This window comes from Pagrus major, chromosome 7, assembly GCF_040436345.1.
Source record: "Pagrus major chromosome 7, Pma_NU_1.0".
Lineage (NCBI taxonomy): Eukaryota > Metazoa > Chordata > Actinopteri > Spariformes > Sparidae > Pagrus > Pagrus major.
Window position 1 is genome coordinate 22,441,119 of NC_133221.1, and position 15,926 is coordinate 22,457,044.

The window sequence follows — 15,926 nt, forward strand, 5'->3', positions numbered from 1 at the left end:
CGAATTCTTGTATGAGGTTTAAATTTTGTTTTTCTATTTTACTGTGAATGCTACAGAATGGCCATGTAAAAGTTGCGTAAAAAGTAAAGGTCCATATAAATCTTTTTTGGCAAGAAAACATGAAAATGATGTATTTTGTGTCCTTCCAGCATCAGTAAAAAAACATTCCCTCTGACATAAAGACAGGTTTGTTAAACTAGCAGACATGCACAGTATGTGAATGTATTTAAAAGCAGTATATGTTCAGATGGATTTGGATTTTTTTTACCCTCAGGACTTCACAAAAAAGTGTCTCTGTCTCTAAAAAACACATCTGTCTCCTGATAATCACTTCTTCAAACATCCTTAAAGACCTATAATCACTTGAATTGAAATACACCTGCTTGAATGGACACAGGTGGTAATAAGAAATGTTCAGTTATATGAAATTGTGCTTTAAATTTGGTTGCATGTAGATCTTTATTTGGATCTAAAGTCTCAGAAACTGGACCAAACTAATGTCACATTAAAGCTCTGACTCACAAACTGGAACATGATGACACACATAAACTTACATTTACTCCACCCACTCATTAGATTCACTTCCTTCCTTGTGTGTAGATTTCAGATCTGATAAATTCATCATTCATCTCTCCCTCCCTCCCTCTCTCCCTTTTGCACCATCTCATATCTGTGTCATTATTAAAACTGGATTAATGAATCCTGCTGATGTTCTCGCTACATCACTCATTTTTATTAGACAAATGAAGGGTGTAATAACCGTACTATACATAGAGATACATGCAAACGTATTTTGGCATTGGCTTGCAAACATTTGTGTCAGCAGTAGATATTAGAACATAAGTTATTATTAGTGTCACAGAGCTGACAATTTCATCAATCAATGCAGAATATTCTATTTGAAAAATATGATTTTTATGTTCCCAGCGCCAATGTTTTACAAGCAAAATGATTCATATTTTTGCTCTCATTCAAAACATGGTGCACTATTTTACACAGTTTGTATTTTCAGTCGCCACTATTTTATTTCTTTTTCTTTTTTTTCAGACTTTCAGTCAGCTTGTCTTCTAGAGCCAATATGCATCAAATCTCAGCTTGCAGGCAACATCTTGAAAGTGCCAAACCATACTTAAGTTTCATGTTGAATTGAGGTTTTTGCAATAGGATTGGGTTGGCGTTGAAACTGTGTGTATGGTGGCAAATTATTGTGTTAGGATGTCGCCATACACAACAGCAAAGCTGTGGATCTGATCAAAGTCAAGTCAAAGATATTTTTTTGCTTGCTTTGACAAAAAAAGAAACCAGTTGCCATGCCAACTGTTGCGGTTACCAGGGAAAATGTTATCTTAGTTGCTGTTCCTCATACCTGTTTGCCTCATCGCCTCGTATTTAGGAACCCCCTATGCACACAGTGGATTTATCTGGTAAAGTTTAGGTAAACTAATAAACTTTTGTTCTTCTTTTCGCCCTCTCCCCCCTCCTGGTATTCTCCCTTTCTTTCCCTCTGTACAGGAAACAGTAGAATATGCCTTCCTGATCATTTTCACGATAGAGACATTTCTGAAGATTATTGCTTACGGCCTGGTCATGCACCAAAACTCCTACGTCAGAAACGGCTGGAACATGCTGGACTTTGTCATCGTCATAGTGGGGTGAGTTCATGGGTTGCAGATAGGATCATATGGACGTGCAAGCAAACACACACAGTCAAAGGCAGAAATACATACAATCACACACACACACAGACACACACAGACAAACAAACACTCATGCATTGCAAAAGCATCTTAACTCGTATTGTGTCGATCACCAGCTTTATTCTCATGCAAGATGACAGTGATGTTTCTACACACATGGTTGCACAAACACACACACACACACACACACACAAATGGCCTTGTTGAGAGTGTTGGTTTATCAGTAGACCACCTGGCGCCAGTAGGACTTCAATGTAAACTGTGATGAGGGGTGAAAAACTCAAGGTAAATACACACAGACATAAAGGACACACATAAAGCATGCATATAAGCACACACAGGTGCAGTACAAAGAGGACAAATTACTTTGTTCTTTGCTTTCTGTCTTATTTGCTTTTATCTTTTCTGCTCTGTTTTCATGACATCGCTGTCACTACTCTCTTCTACCTCCTACTCAATCCTCTGCCTCCCTCTCTCCAGGTTGTTCAGTGTGGTTCTAGAGATGATAACCAAAGACGCTGACTCTGGCAGCCAGTCTGGAGGCAAACCTGGGGGGTTTGATGTCAAGGCCCTCCGAGCCTTTCGCGTGCTCCGACCCCTTCGCCTTGTCTCTGGAGTCCCCAGTGAGTTAACACGGAGCTCTCAATTCACTTGCTATCCAGACCTTTAATCAGGTTTGAGTTGGGTGGATCGGATAGCTGTCTGATCTCAAAGTAGAAGCCTTCAAGATGGACTGAAATTGTTGAAAAAGGTGTAAATGCATTCGTCCTACACATGTGTAACCCTTCCCAATTGGAAGTACCTCAGCTACATGTTGAAGTAGCAGGCCCAAACTTTTTTCTCGCTAAAACTCCATCTGTGCAAAATATCCATGTGTGGTGCCAGCTAGCTTAACAATTGTAAGCACAATGTTCCCCAGGGAGGAAATTTTAACTGCGCTGCTGCCTCTTCTTGTACTTGAAATTTTAAAAAGCTTTATGCACACCACCCTCTTGACTGGATGGTATCCTATAAAATATGCATCTATTGCAGGAGAGCCACAGAGATGAATATAAATGACAAGTAAAGGTGAATAAAAGTGTATAAAATCTGGATTTAACCCAGATGTGAGACACTTATAATAATTTAAGACACTTAAGCGTAAATGGGGCCAAGTCAAGATATCTATACACTAACAAGAAATGTCACACAGTAGAGCGTATATCTCCGCGAAGGCCCAACAGTCCCATGTTGTAATCACTCATAGATACCAGCCACCTAAATACGCCTGAATAACAACAACAACAACAACAATGGTGTAAAGGTCCTATAAAGCTAAATGGAGCTGCTGTGAGAGTCAGTCGGCCACAGTGTGTACACAACCATACAGTCTTGAGACAGATCTCATCAGGCAACATAAGTGAAAAAACCTGCGTGAGAGAAGTATTGATGTGTAGGAGTAAATGTCTTCAGTCAGCCTCAAAGCCTCAACACACACTTGCACAGTTCTAAATTATCATTCTTGTAAATAAAAGCAGGGAACTTTTCACACTGGTGGCTCCAAATGGCAGGTAACCTGTGATCTGGCACAGCACGGTCACCGCATTAGCCAATCTGTAATGCTTTATATCAGACATACCAAACAGACAAGAGAGGCAAAATATGAGTCATTGCACGGTAAATCTGTTGAATGGTGATGTTTATCCTGTGAGAAGAAAAGTGAAAATACCTACACTGAAACTTCCTTTGGACAAAGAAGGCAATTCAATGTGGAATCTGCTTCTCTTTGTCGTTGCACAGCTTTGTGATTTACCATTAGCTGATAATTGGTGCAATTTCAAGGTCTTTGAGCTACTGAATCTTCTATCTTTACATTCTTAAAGGTCACATTTGAAAGACAGTTGATTATTGGGTCTCATTCCTAACTCGTCAAATAGTTACGCTTTGGGATTAATAGTGATTTCAATAGTGTGGAGAGTGTTTGGCCTTTCCATAAAACACATCAGTAAGACACAAAAAAGGTCTAACTGTATTGCATTAACACTACAGTATCTCAATATCTCTTCCCCTTCCATGATGCATTTGTCTCTAGTCGACCCTTAATGACTCACTTACTGATTGCATTTACTGCTTAATTTTGGTGTGACATTAACGATCACGAGTGTATTGTTGGAAAATGTGTAATAATAAGGGGAGAAATAGTTTGAAATTTAATCTCACGATACCACTTACCACAATAAGTAGCATACCAAAGAAATGCAATAGTGATCTTGCTTCAATTCATGATTTTGTTTCTCAGTTTCAGATCAGAGTAAGTAGTTTCTCGGACCATGTTAGGGCAAACAAAACAACTAGCCACACTAGTCACTGGTTGACTTGAATATGTCAGGATTGTTATCTAGCTAAGAGGGTTTTGTATTTGATAGGAGTAGGCATCACAGAAATGATGCAGAATGTGCAATAGGCTTTCGTTACAAACAGGCTCCATCCATGTGACATGGATGGGGAGACAAGCCAGTTTTATATTTTTTATTAGGGACAATCAAGCAAAACTATTTGCAAAATATGAACATGGGTTGTGGAGAGAAAATGCTTCAGTAGCGGTAAGGTGGAATCTATGGATGAATGAGCAATGCGTTCGTGTCAAAGGGAGCAAAATGTCAAACCAAACCAAAACCTGAAGAAGTGGAGCCTGGGAGAGAGGACCATGAGGGGGTTGGCATTTATAACCTTAGTGGAGGCCACATTAGGTTAACAACCCTACCTGACTGCAGGCTCCTTCAAAAGAGGACAGGTTAGTCAATGCAGGCAGAAAAGGAGGGGTCTTAACACCGTTTTCACATTTAAGACATTTTGACACGTCACAGTAGGAAAAGCACAGGTGTGAATAATAAAATGATTGATGGCTGATCCATGAGGCTGCCTCGGTTTCAGAGTCCTGGTATTGTGCATGCTGGTGTCATGGCTTACAAGAACATTTGAATAGCCAGAGCCATTGTTAATGTTTTTGGTAACACCTGTGCTTTTCCTGCTACGACAAATCAAAATGTCTGTTGTGAAAACGACCTATTAGAGAATCGCAGTTGACCTTGTAATCTTATGATGGACAAATTCAAAACAACTTAAACATTTAATATATGATACAAAATGAACAAACTGTATTGCTTCCCATTTACTTTTATCTATAAGTTAAGAGCTGTTGATGAGCTCAGGGAACAACATTCAGCCAGTGTCTAGCTAGCTGTGAGTGTGGCCAAAGTCATGTTAAAGGTTGGTGCTATTATATAAAGCGCACGCTGTATGCTAAAATGATATTTGTAGGCTACATTGTGCTTGCAAGATGAATAGCATGAAGCCTACTATATGAACAACAATTGGAGTGTGAGCTGGGTAAAAACAAAAGTTATTGGCATTAGAGTCATTTGCTGTCAAGCAGGTATGACTCGCTAACTTTGAGCTAGTTAATTTTACCCGTGGCAACAAAGCAACAGCACTGCTTTTTCCTGCATAAGGAAAGGTAAAGAAGAGCAGAATGATGCTAATTTTTCTCATGAGCAAAATTATCTTTGTGAAAATTGACAGACTACCATTGGCAATGAACAGCAGTGAGTTAACATTAGCCTGCGTAGCCCACGCTAATAACTATGTTGGCGTAGGTGCATTTGTAAGAGGCTTAGCTAGCTAACACTAAATATCACTGACATGGCTTACTGGAACATTTAGATTATTGTATCATAAATTATTAATGGTATTAGTTCAGCCTCTAAAGACTGAAGAATCAAACTGAACATTTCTTGTGACATTCACAATACAAAGTTTTTTTTAACCAAAATTACAAATAAGAAGCAGATTCGGACTGAGCCAACAGACCCAAAGCGTCAGTAATTAATGACCTAGCTAGCTGTACCTTTAAATAACCTAAAAATGTATCAATATCATATCTGTTATAATGTATGATCACTCTGTAATACAAACCTGCTGCTTCTGTAGCCATGGCAACGTATTGTTCGCAGGTCTCACAAAGGAAAGGACCTCTGGGAAAGATGGAGTTGAGCTGAAATGGCATTTTCAGTTCTGCTCTAGTTTAACATTTGTCTTTGTTGGTTGGTGTCAGTTTAATTAAGCTGTGATTTCAGCTTGTTTACTGATGTCACAGAGACCGGTTTGTTTGCATTCATGCCATGATGGAGCTTTGAGATGTATAGATAATGCCATTATGACAAACTGACAAATTGGATAGATTGCATTTGTTTGTCTTTGTGTGTGTGTGCGTGTAAAAACTTCTACTCTGCAGTATACAAAAACGGGTTGCCACCTACCAGCTGAATAACCATCAACTGAACTCTGGCTGGCCTGCTGCTTTTGTTAGAGCTGACACAATTAGCTGAATTGATTAGTTGTCAGTCAAACAAAGAAATCTGCAGCTGTTTGGTAACTAACTAATAATAATTTGTTTTTCAAGCAAAAGAAAAACAACAACAACAACAACAACAAAAAAAACAGCCGCAGAATATCTCAGTTGTTGCATTTGTTGCTTTTATTTATCTTTTGTGATTCTGTCTTTAGATTTTGGACTGCTGCTTGGACATAAAAAGCAATATAGGGATGTCACCATGGGCTTTAGGGAATTGTGATGAGCATTTTTCACTACTCCTGGGGTTTAATTGGCTTGATAATTTAATTGGTAAAGAGGGGAGACATTCTTGCAAGGCGGTTGAGTGAATAACTGAAACCCAATGTTAATTTGAATGAATCATTCTGGTCTCTCAGTGTATCTCTGTATTTACTTGTGTGTTCCCTCTGACCTTGACCTCAGTGTATGTTTGCAGGTTTACAGGTGGTTTTAAACTCCATTATTAAAGCCATGGTTCCCCTGCTTCACATCGCTCTGCTGGTACTCTTCGTCATTATCATCTACGCCATCATCGGCTTGGAGCTCTTCATTGGCAAAATGCATGCAACATGCTACGTGATACAAACAGGTATGGTCGTGCAGAGAGTTTTGTTTTATTTTGTCTTTCAGTATAATTTTGGTATCGTTCTGTTGACTTTTTTGCATCTTTAACTTGAGCCAGACATTGAGCCTACAGCATGAACAGGCAAATACATCACTTCTTAGGATAGATACAGGATTTAGTCCGTGAGAATGAATGGACACATGTACCTTGTATGTGAATGGTGGCAAGCTGCTGAAAACAGGACAGAACAGCAGATGGTGGATTAAATCCAGTGATTAAATGACTAATATCTGGCTATTATGTAAACAGCCTTGACCTATACTCTAGCATTGCTTCCAACGTGGCAGAATTATTCAAGAAGTAAGGATACATTTATGTGTGTGACTTAATCACAGGGATTGGTTGTGTGCTATACAGGAATATGACTGCCATTTTTTCATGGAGTGTCTCTCTCTCTTTCCCCTCTCTCACTCACACCTTTCACCTAATCTTTCCCTCTCGTTCTTGCTTTGATCTGTTTGTTTGTGGACGTCAGGAGAAGCATTGTAGACTTAAGTCAAGAGGTCATGACAGAGCAAGATGGAAGCTGCCTTTAATCCCCCCCCCCCCCCCCCCCCCCCCCGTCTCCTCTGTCGGTCCTGAGAAAGGCACTTAGTTTGTGTTTTGTCTGTGTGTGTGTGTGTGTGTGTGGAGGGGGGAGGTGTTCCATGTGTCATAATTTTCTGCAATGGTTATATAATGATTGCATGTTTACAGAAAATCTAGTAATGAAGTGTAACCTAGAGGTCTGTATGTTTGGTGTGCTGACCTCCATGTGCTTGGTGATACAGATTGAATAACTACGTGATTATCTTTTTTTAGACTAATTATTATGATCATAATAAACGTGATATACTGTTTTGTACTGTGGTATGAAAATTGACGATTATCATACCGTCTACATTTGCTTATCTATGGGATTTATTTCTACCATATTAGTGTTATACAAAAAAATTACATTTTAATGTCACGTCAGTCATTCCATGTTGACTACACACTCATCATCTGTGACATCAGACTTAATATGATGGGCTTGTGAAGTGTTTGAAACCATGTGGATATCGCTTTTAATTTTTTTAATTTGAACATTTTGTTAGCCTTTACCATGCACCATCATACCGCAGATTTACAGATGAATTCGTCTCACTCTGTGCCCCCAGGTGCCCTTGCAGAAGAAGAGCCAAGGCCGTGTGCAGTATCAGGGCACGGCCGTCATTGCCTGATCAATGATACAGTTTGCAAAGAGGGCTGGCAAGGCCCCAACAACGGCATCACCAACTTCGACAACTTTTTGTTTGCCATGCTCACTGTGTTCCAGTGCATCACCATGGAGGGCTGGACCGACGTTCTCTACTGGGTAATCTGCCACTCCACATCAAATGCACTCTGGTCACACCCAAACAGGGGCCATGTTTTCAGTATATTAATCCATGTATCCATTGTTGAGATTGTGACAGAACCTTGTGAAAGCTTATGTTGCTTCTGGCATCTGGAATGCTGACAAAATTGTGAAGTGATGCATCTTGTACATTTTAATTGAGCCATACAGAATTTACTTATTTGCTAGAAAGGGCAATTAAATGTTTTATCATTTTAAATAATGTCAAACATTATATTTTGTGTCAAAATTCAAGGATGGTACTACTTTAATTTCTTGAGGTCCAAAAGAAGTGACATTAACTCGACACTATAAAGGTGATGTGCAATATACAAGGCAAGTGTATTCGTATAAACTAAATATGTGAAACCAACAAAGACATTACCATTGTAATATTATATTCACATTGCAAACTACTATAATATGGACAAAATTGACTAGATGACATAAAATGTGCACATGTATGTCATCACTTTACAGGGCATGATAATACTGATGTCTAAAGATAATTCAAAAGATTTACTAAAAAATCTGCAGGCCACTGTACAAGACATACTCCTGATGCCCTTATAAAATCTCAAATGACATTATTTTACACTGTACCCTAAGCCTGAACCATCAACCTTCTTTCATTGAAATAACGAGTACGTTAAAACAAAAACAACAACAAAAAAAAAATTCAGTCTCACTTCAGAACCCTCAGCTTCTCATTAGCAAAAATCTCCAACAGCTTTTAATTAGCCAAAACACTCAGCATTGAAGCTCAACTCAGAATGAGTTTTCATCACAATCCACCCACAGCTTTTTATTGATGGGGACCCTCATCTATGAAATAATGAACCTCTCTCCCTCCTTCTCTTTCTCTGTCGTCCTCTTTGCCTTTCTCTCTCTCTCTCTCACACACACACACACTCTTTACTTCTCTTATGCATGTATGTGTTACCATGGCAATCCCATGCTAATACTGCTGTGAAAATGGTAAAGGAAGGAAACTCGACACAAAAAGAAGACAGATGTGAGATAGATGGATAGATAGATTAAATCTGACCTCTGACCTTTCCTACAGAAATCAATCATGTATGGCTGCAGGGTGGATGCATTGTGCTGTGACTGGAGGCAGTCGGACTTGGTGCTATCTCTGGTGCCATGCCAGCTGGTGTAGGGTTTTTTGTAGAGGGAATATGAGTGTATAAGTAGAACTGCATGCATATACACACAGCGAAGAAAAGTTTTCAACTGTGTAGGTATTATTTGGACTGTGTAAAAGCCTAGTTGTGTGGTTATACAAGGGTAGCTATCAACTCTTAGTGCCACATTACTAATACATATCTTACCTTCTAATACATCCTCCATTCATTACTGACCCAGTTGTCTCGCTCATGGTGCCCTGTAGTGGTTACCGTTCGTCCTCCAGTTCTAACTGTAGCTTAGATTTCAAGATCTCTTCTCTTTTGAAGGACATGATAGGCTTTGAACTGTTGATTACATTTTAAAATGTAATGTAAAATGTAAAATCCAGTATTGGAGTAGTAAGCAAAATGGGATTGTACTTGAAAAAGTACAAGTAGATACTTGATTACACCAATAACTGTCCATGTGAGTTTACTTTCAATAATGAATGTTTTAAGTCTGTACCAGGAAGCATACTGTAAATAGCCACAACGTCCAGAAATGCCAAATGCTGTTTTTCTTCCATAAATTTACTTCATAGGTCATAGTGATGGGCGGGTCAGGGTTTTTTAATACTTGCACCAACCTGACCCAGTATGAGAGCCAATCCACACTGACTGACTCCTAAAAATACTCACTGCTCAACTGCCTGAACCCGACCCGACAGGCAAACTGCCAACTTTATGCATTCTAGCACAATTGTCAGGACTGAGGACTAAGGCTTGGACAGAGACAAGACCAAGCACTGTGGCACTCTCCAAGGCACTGATCCTGCTGCTGGGACACGTGCATCACTTATAGGTGATAATATGTGTGGAATCTGTATAAAGGTATAGGTGAGTAAAGGTGTTTTTTTACTGTCAGAAGGATGTGAAAAATAGCAGGCACCCACGTTATTCCAGCCCATTAGTCATTAATTCTTGAACAGCTGCAACACAAAGCCTGCTGTCAAACCAAAAATCTGGTAGACTTATACTACATATTAAACTACGCTGTAAATTTCTACTGATGTAAATATATGAGAAATTTAAGACATGATTATCTTGCTTGTAATTTTCATTCTTTTCTTGAGTTATGAGACTCTCAATTCAATTTAAGAGTTTCAGGAAACAGAAAAGAATGGAGACAGGTGTAATGACATGTGTAATCCTCTCTTCTCCCTCTCTGCTTGTGTTTCTATTAGATGAACGATGCAATGGGCTTTGAGCTGCCATGGGTCTACTTTGTCAGTCTGGTCATCTTTGGATCCTTCTTTGTTCTCAATTTGGTTTTGGGTGTGTTGAGCGGGTAGGTTTTGTGTGTGCTTGTGTTTGTTTTTTGAAGTTTTTTTTGTCTTTCCTTTTTTTTTCTTTTTGCAAGTATGCCTTTTTTTCCTTTTCTATAACTGATGATTTTTTATTACTGGTTTTGATGTGCTAAACTCCACCAAACACCTTATCAGACACCAAGGATATTAAAATAAGTATATATCCTTATACCAGGATAAGCAGATGTAGAAAATTGATAGGTTGAATGTTTATCTGTTTTTACTGATCCTCTACAGTTCTATCTGACTTATACCTTATCCTGTCCAGGGAGTTTTCCAAAGAGCGAGAGAAGGCCAAGGCTCGCGGAGATTTCCAGAAACTACGTGAGAAACAGCAGTTAGAGGAAGACCTGAAGGGCTACCTGGACTGGATCACCCAGGCCGAGGACATTGACCCCGAGAATGAAGAGGAGGGAGATGAGGAGGGCAAGCGTAACCGTGAGTTACCTGGGTTTAATTCATTTTGTCCCTCTGTACTTGTTTAATGAAGAATGCAAACAAAACTGTGAGTTACCAAGCCTTATGTTCTTCTGCCTTTAATAATTTTGCACATATCCTTGCCCGATTGACAGCGAAAGGAGGCAGGGAGGAGGGCAAACCATTGCTCTTCTATCTGTCGTCCACTCTGACAAGCTCACTGATGCTTTGGCTTTTCATAAAGGAAATGTTTTATGTATCTGGAGAAAGTTGCCCTGGCTCAGCTGTGTCACTGTTAAGAAAGACACTGATACATAATCATTTTACATGACCTTTTTTTCCCACAATTAGATGTTGACCGAAATGTAGAATTGACATGCTGACAAACACACAACACACAAACTACACACAAACATCACCTCACAACAGTGCATTCAGTATTCAATGAAATCTGTCTTTCTCCAGGAATCAACACACTGTATATACACGACTGAATTATTTCAGAACACACCGAACCATATGGAGACATTCACCATCTGCCTCTTAAGATGTGTTCATACCTTGTATTTTTCTGCTATTTTACAGTGACACTGCTGCCATTAGATAAGTCAAGGATAGAATTATTTAAATCCATGCACATCTTCTGTTTGTTAACATCATTTGTATATTAGTCACAATGTGCTGCAGTGTCGCTTAGTTATAAATATTTCACATACAAATACAGTAACCTCAATGTATTACACACGTAGATACTCATGATCATCTGTTCAAATTAGGGTTGTACAAGTATTTTGGTTCCACTGTTACCATGGAATGAAATTTGACAGCCATCATACCGTGTACAATTACTTGTCTAGGGTACTGAATTCTACCAAATTAGTGTCATTAAAAAAATATTGGACAAAATGTTTTGTGAAATTACAATAATGTTAAGTACCATTGTTAATAATAAGAATACTTCTACTGCTACGTCTACTGCTACGACTACTACTATTACTACTACTCATAATTTAAGAAACATCTTGTGTAGACTGTTGTTGTATATTTATTGTATATTTTATTGCAAATTCTATTGTATATTGGGTTACATTACAGTTGCCCCTTCTAGAATAGAAATGTCACAGCATAGAAAAATTATAAGAAAAACATAAAATAGACAATTGAAAGTATATAAGAACAAAAATATGTAACAATAAAAATATAAAATAGAAACTTAAGTATAAGGAATTGCTTAATTTCTTGTGTCTGCAGTAGTTACACATCAACCATTCTTTATACTTCTTGCTGAATTGTTTGTTGGCTTGTTTTGAATATACAAATTATTGAGAATAATTCTGAAATCTTTTCTCACAGTATACCTCTTTAAACTTTTCTCAGACCATTTAATGAATTAAAAATATATTAATTGATAATGTAGGAGATGCAGGAGTTGTTATTTGTCGTCCGTCACACTTTTATGTTTCCTTCCACCTCTCTCTTCCTCATTCCTCTCTCTTTGGCATCGGACCCTGACAGGCTCATATTAGATAAGACCCGCCTTCCTGACGTTTGGCAGCCAATCAATAGGACAACCAATCTCTGATCTGAACCAGGGTGATGCAAAATTTCACACAAGTTGTTTAATTTTAATCTAAAAACAGCATAAAACAATATTCAAAACATATGATAATTATTTGTACAACTTATAAATGCAAATTATAGGCAGACAACAGTAGAATATTTTTAAACAAAACATTGCTCATTTTAAGGACAAATGAAACAAATCTTGTACGACAGTAGATGGACAAAATTCACTGCTTAACACTTAAGCTCGTTGTTTTTGTAAGCGCATTTCTCCTTCGTTGTCTCCTCTCCTGCCTTGTGGAAGACCTTTCCATCCGAATGCTTCATCCAGCTCAGTTTGATGTCCTCAGTCATTCCTTCATCTTTCATCCTCTGTTCGAGCTGAGATACAAAAAAGATTTTACTTTCTAGAACTTCCCTCAGAGACGATCTCTCACTTGACACACTTGAACGAATCCTACATCCTTTCTCAGTTTCCCTTCCTGGAAGCTCTATTTTAGGTATTTGTATTTTTATATTCAACTGAATTTGTCTCACTTGCTCATATCCGATTTGATAGTCTTAAAAGCCCATTTTTAATGATCGTGACATAAAAGTCTTACACTGCGTGTGAGCTTTATTATACAGTATAAATCATTTTGTTTTCTTTTTCTATATACATTTTCAAAGATGTGATTTACCTTCTTTAAGAGTTCTTCCATCACAACAGGGTCATTCAAATCCAGAGAAGAGTCCTTTCTCACCAACCTCACTCTTATCTTTTGCGTTGTACTGGGAAAGACTTTTGTAAAACAACAACATAAACACACAAAAAGACAAGCAAGCATTGTCAGTTACAATATAATAATATCCATTCTTTCAGATTTCAACACATTGAATAATGAAAGACCAAATGTGGTGGTTAAATGGTGTAATCAAACCTTAACTTAGTTATACTGTGCACCTTGAATCCGTCTATTTTACTGTTGGTTTTTAATCTCTGCACTCTTGCATTAATGAGGCCGACCTAACATGGTTGATTGCTAATACTGATGCTAATGTTAATGCTCCAAATAATCTCATGAACATTGTCAACATGATGGATGTTAAAACATTATTTTTGGTCCCTAAATGTATATATCTGGATGTAATTTTTCCCCTCATTTGTGGTTTTTAGGCAATTTTATGCCTCTGTGCCAGCGACAGCTACAGCATGGACGGAGGCCCCATTCTTGTGAATGCATATCTCATTGCCACACATTATCACGCATTGAAATTTGGTACAAATGTCCACTATGACTCAAGGACGAACTGATTGAAATTTGGTGGCCAAAGGTTAGAGGTCAAAGTCACTGTGTCACACATTACTCAAGAATTCATACAATAAGTACAATAAAATTTGACATACAGATGTCTGGAGAATAACCTAAATCTACATCTAATAATGGAATCATTCTATTAACACTCACCCTTGTGACAAACAAATGCTGTCTCCTGATTGCACTTTACGTCCGCCCATTTGCCGGAGTCGTTCAGGTCTGCTGATACACAAGTCTCATTTTTGTAGTGGTTATCAGGTTGGTTGTATGCCCAGAACCTAAATGAGGAGCTACTTCCATCTGACCACTTCCAGGTGTCTCTGAAAAGACCGATCCAGACTCTTTGTCCTTTACTAATCAGATTTGTTATCTGGTTGTTTTCTGCCTCATTCCTCACACTGGCCAGGTCGGTGTAGTACCTTCTGCAGTGGTTTTGAGCCACAGTCCACGTCATGGTGGTGTTAATCAGGACCAATTTTTTATTTTGCCCTGAATAAAGACAGGTGAAATGTTGTGTTGAAACACCATACATATACATTAGTTTGCCATCCAGCCCTCATCGGTGGCAGTATTTGTGCAATGACAAATCCATTAAGATATGAAGAACCAGATCAATAAATTCATCCATTTGTTAAAGTTATTATTTAAAACATTGTTATCACATGAAATGTTACTAAGAGTATTTTGTTGTGTTCTTATTACATGTAACACATAAAAGTGTCCTTAGAATCCACGCATTCATAGATAGTACACATATTTTTGCTTTTGTATTTACAAATATCTTCCTTAGATTTATTCAACACCCTATAAACCTTTTTTATTATGTTTCTTATATTAAGTCTGAGCATAAAGTTGAAACCTACAGTAGATCTCTGTAACACCACCCATATCTCAAATTGGCTGAGCAAATCAAATAGGTCTGGTGTTAGCTAAATCTACAAAAATTAGCGAAGAGATGGTGATAGGTATCAGTGTTATCAGTGACACGGCAAGATAAAACAATATACTAAAATGTCAAAGAGAAAAAGAGATGACACGTGGATAAGTTAGTGAGAGAAACTGCTATAAACTAGAACAGAAACTTTACATTCAAGCTACATAAGAAGTAGGAGATTTCTCACCTCTGGCATGAAAGCAGACTGCTAAGTTTTCTTTTTTACAGGTTGTAGTGCTCCATTGTCCAAGTGAACCTGTCTGTACGCAGTGTTCGACACCTCCTTTATTTTTTGGGTTTCCAGGATACCAATTCCTGTACTCTCTCTCCCCATCTTTGTAGAATTTTCCATCTGTCAGTGACCATCTCCAGCTGTTTATATCATCATACAGCCCTATCAAGAGAGGCTGAAAGCAATATTTTTTTAATTTTTTTTTAGCCATAATACATATGATATCATTTTAATCAGCATAAGAAAATGAACTGAGAAAACTGCAGTGTGCAAAGTTGATATTAGTTACTGTTTATTGGTGGTGGTTTGTGGGATTGATCCCATTTTTAAATCTTGTGTTTGCAAATGTTACATTTTGCCGTTGTGATATATAAGATTAAAGCGAGGGTAGGTGATGTATTTTAGAAGCATTTTTTGTTATATTTGTTGAAATTGTCTTTACATCCCAACAGTAATCTATACATCAAATATATTCTTAATAATCAATTATTATGAAATACTTGGAGGTTGGATACTTTCAAACCTATCTATCTGGTTTCAGGTCTTTTTAAAACATTTTTTTTTTACCATTATTACCAGATCTGTGTACAAAAAAGTTGAAAATTTAGAGCAGATAATAAATAAACAGCACCCAAAAGGCCTAAAGACAAAACTTGCTAAAGTAGTTCACTGAGGATCAACTGCAACCATTCGATCAAGGAAAAGTCACTTAGTTTTGTTCTCTCCCCGTTGATTTTTGATTTATTCGACTGGGGTGGTGTGCCTAAGCCTTATAATTTGTATGTTTTAGTGTGTATTAGTATTACTTTCTGCTATAGCTTAAGTCCCACAAACCCAAAGAGCTATATTTAGTGAGAGTTTTCTTCCAGTTGCAGCCTGATTTACTAAAACAGTCATTGTCAGGACTGCCCTTTAGGTGCACTCTGTGAGTGCAGAAGAGTGCAGCAGTGCAGTT

At 38.0% G+C, this 15,926-nt stretch overlaps 1 protein-coding gene across 1 annotated transcript in view; it reads left to right on the forward strand.

Moving 5' to 3' along the window:
- The window catches only part of cacna1db (calcium channel, voltage-dependent, L type, alpha 1D subunit, b), an 88,115-nt gene that overhangs the window by 34,653 nt on the left and 37,536 nt on the right, over positions 1-15,926 (forward strand). Inside the window, 6 exon segments of the mRNA XM_073469576.1 lie at positions 1,513-1,652; positions 2,178-2,320; positions 6,506-6,658; positions 7,834-8,030; positions 10,405-10,508; positions 10,796-10,965. Of these exon segments, the coding sequence (XP_073325677.1) occupies positions 1,513-1,652; positions 2,178-2,320; positions 6,506-6,658; positions 7,834-8,030; positions 10,405-10,508; positions 10,796-10,965 (907 nt within the window).